This window comes from Ostrea edulis, chromosome 2, assembly GCF_947568905.1.
Source record: "Ostrea edulis chromosome 2, xbOstEdul1.1, whole genome shotgun sequence".
NCBI classification, from domain to species: Eukaryota; Metazoa; Mollusca; class Bivalvia; order Ostreida; family Ostreidae; genus Ostrea; species Ostrea edulis.
Window position 1 is genome coordinate 104,538,638 of NC_079165.1, and position 3,505 is coordinate 104,542,142.

The following is a 3,505-nucleotide window of genomic DNA, read 5'->3' on the forward strand; positions in this document are numbered from 1 at the left end:
CAGAAGAAAATGAGCCCAAATACTTTTAATCTTGAAATAGAAAATGTGAAGTAGTTTTTGTGGTTGAAAAACTTATGTTAAAAATTAAACCCCATGTACAGTACATGCTCCAGGCTAACTGTAGAGCTCAAACAGTCTCAAATGCTGACTGAAATTACTACACTCTGCACTACTAGTATAGCTGAAGGTCAGTTCCGGGTGTCCTGGAGGTCTTCACTTTTCCAAGGATAACCAAAAAATGTAATTACTGTTGAATGCAAAATTCATCAAATAATGTACGGATATAGTGGGGGTTTTGATAGACAATTTTCCATTAGAATTTTTTTCACCATTAGCTGCAATATTGCCTTGCTGATAATTGGCAAGAAAAGAGGTTTTAGAAGAGGGCGTCAAGAGAGAACTTTTGACAGTTTTACAAGTTAAACGCGGATTTCTCAAATTCAGAATTCCAAAATTATATTGTGTTCGTGTATATATTAGCCTTTTAGGATGCCATAAATCATATATGACAAGGTTTTCATTGTCAGATCATTGTTATTATAGTTCACCGTGCACCAGATGGCGAATCGTGCATGTACACTTTAAACGATCAAATACTAGACGAGTGCTTATAATCCAGAGGACAATGAATTCAATTTAAGTTTGATGTATTTATATGTAATATGGTTTTTAAATGAAAATATGACAATTTACACAAACACAAATTTATCACTGTAGATACAAATATATCAATACAAAATCGTTATTATCAATTACACAATGACGGTGATGATGTGGTAAGCTGTATATTTCTGGCGATGCGAGATCACTGACAGAGAAGTATGCACTTCCGGTGGAGTGGGCTTCCGTTCCGGTAACATTCAGCAGAGTTAAATGACATGTGACCTGATTTGGCTGGTTAATTTCTCTTTCTGGAAAGTCCGTCCCTTCAGTTTAACAATGTTATCAAAGAGCAAACATATATTAGTGATATCAGAATACCAAATGTCACTGGGCACAGGTTGCAATAAAACCGGATCTGACAATTTGTAGCATCCGGGTCATCAAAGTGTGTTCTAAAAGCAAGCCCCAAAGGAAAGCTAAATTAAAATTTCAAAACAAGATAAAAAGCCATAGAATTTCCCGTTAATTGCCTTATTTTGATTTTTTTTAAAATTCATAATTGTTGCTTTATATAAAAACAACAATTAAAAACACATGTGCACTTCATCATAACAGCTGCAAGGTGTTGATGCCAACATTACCATTGTCAGGAGTAAGAATTGTAGATTTGTCACGTGTCTAACGTAATATGCGTCTTATGATACTTAATATTTACTAACACAAGAACACATTCTGGGTCAGTGGAGCTGGGGCGCTACATCTTCACCTTTTCAAGTGTCATCAGCATTTTTTTTCTTCTGTGAAGAACATGGCGTTTTGTCACCTGAAAATAGGAAGCGATGCATCCACTAAATGTCCAAGAATGAATATCGCTACCACAAAGAAGTGTACGGTAGGCGAATCCCGAGATGCTTTGTTGTGATGATTGTCCACAGATTGCGGGACCGGAAGAATAGCATCGTTGACACTAGGTTGGGGTATAGTAGACAGAGTAGAACCGTGTGAGGTTTGACTTGCTGATTTGGAGCGAGTGACACATGGTTCTTTGACTGAAATAAGAAACATAAAGATCATTGTATGGAATGCCAAATTAAAATAAACTCATCTTTAATTATTTGAAGATATCACCAGTTCAGTTTTTGTTGCACACATCAATATATTAGAATTATTGCTCGCAAATTTAATTTGGTGCTCGGTATAAATGATTTGATGGTTTCTTTAATCCAATTGAAAATATCTTTACTTATTTACAACGCTTTTGTAGAAGGAATTGATGCGCGATTCAATTCTTTTAAAGAGAGCAACAATCATTAATTCAGTTGTGGATATGTTGAATTGAAGATATCTCTAATTATATAGTTGCTCTCTCTCAATGAATTATTGCGATTAATTCAATTGACGCGCGCATCAACTAGATTACCGCTCCCTTTCATTAAACTGTAGCGAGCATTCTTTCAATTGTTGATGAAAGGTAAAGAAAACGAACAGTGATCAATCTCATAACTCCTATAAACAATTCAAAATAGAGAGTTGGGCAAACACGGATCTCTGGATATACCAGATGTGGGATTAGGTGCCTAGGAGGAGTAAGAATCCCCTGTCGACCGGTCACACCCACCGTGAGCTTTATATCTTGATCTGCAGGTAAAGGGAGTTGTCCGTAGTCAAAATCAGTGTGCCAAGAACGACCTAACAATCGGTTTGAAATACGTCAGACAGTATTTTAAACCAATGCTAGGTTGTATTGATATCATCAATTCATTTGGAACGAGCAACAATTCAATTATATTAATGCCCGCAATAATTCAGAATTGAAGATATCATTAAATATTTGAAGAGATCTTTAACTGAATTGTTGCATGCATCAAATGAATTGATGATACCTTTAAATAGTTAAAGATATCCTCAATTATTTGAGTTTATGTTAATTTGGCGCTCCATATCTTTGGTAATTATTATCATAATTAAAATTACGAGAACAGGACCACACCCCTTTCCATAAACAAACAAAAATTTATACACCGCATTTAAAGCTTTTAGAATCTAGCAAATACACACCATCGTAGATCTAACATTTGTTGTGTTTTTTCTTTAATAATGTTTTTGATTTTCATAGAAACTACGTTTGCAACCTTTCTACAAAAAGCAGTATAGTACAAGGTAACAAATCCTATAATCATTCGTGGGACCGGTTTGTTGTCTGTAGATCTGCTAAATATTAATTCAGCGTATTGTATCTCACATGCATGTGTTCACATTTCCAATGTTTTCGCCTTTGATATCCTTACAAATTGGAATAATTACATTCACTGAATCTTTTCTCTTATATTTCATTTGAAATTGACATTGCTTTCATCAGACAACGAATACATGTTTATTGCAAACTAGTTCGATCCGCTTTTCTAGTACCAAATATGGAGCGTCAAGGCCAAAGGGTGCATTGGCCGTTCCGTTTAACGTAACAAATGGGTCAACCATATGATATTTCAGAACTTTATTCTAGTTTATATCTTTAAAAAATAAATGAAAATATGAATTAAACAATAAAATGTCTTTCTTGTTGTTTCATCGGGTGATGAAGGTAGCAATCATTGCAGAAAAATGTGGATAATCCGCTTACGTTGGTTATGCATTTTTTCTGTAAAGTTAGCTACCTTCATCACTGGATGAAACAACAAAGAAAGCATTTCATTGTATAAGTATTTACATTCACTGAATCTTTTCCCTTATATTTCTATTGAAATTGACATTGCTTTCATCTGCGACAATGAATGCATATTTGTTGCAAACTAGTTCGATCCGGTTTTGAGTACCATCTATCTGTGTAATCACTACCAAGTAAAGAACGATGCGTTTAACGTAACAAATGGGTCAACCCTATAATATTCTAATACCTAAATTT

The 3,505-nt window shown here is 34.6% G+C and overlaps 1 protein-coding gene across 2 annotated transcripts in view; it reads right to left on the bottom strand.

Moving 5' to 3' along the window:
- Positions 1 to 635: 635 nt before the first annotated feature.
- Positions 636 to 3,505, bottom strand: part of LOC125667296 (uncharacterized) — a 93,451-nt gene continuing 90,581 nt past the window's right edge. For both annotated transcript variants that reach the window (XM_048900725.2, XM_048900724.2), the window contains exon 17: positions 636 to 1,652. In XM_048900725.2, coding sequence (XP_048756682.2) covers positions 1,423 to 1,652 — 230 coding nt within the window. In that variant the 3' untranslated portion in view covers positions 636 to 1,422. The remainder of the gene's footprint in view (positions 1,653 to 3,505) is intronic.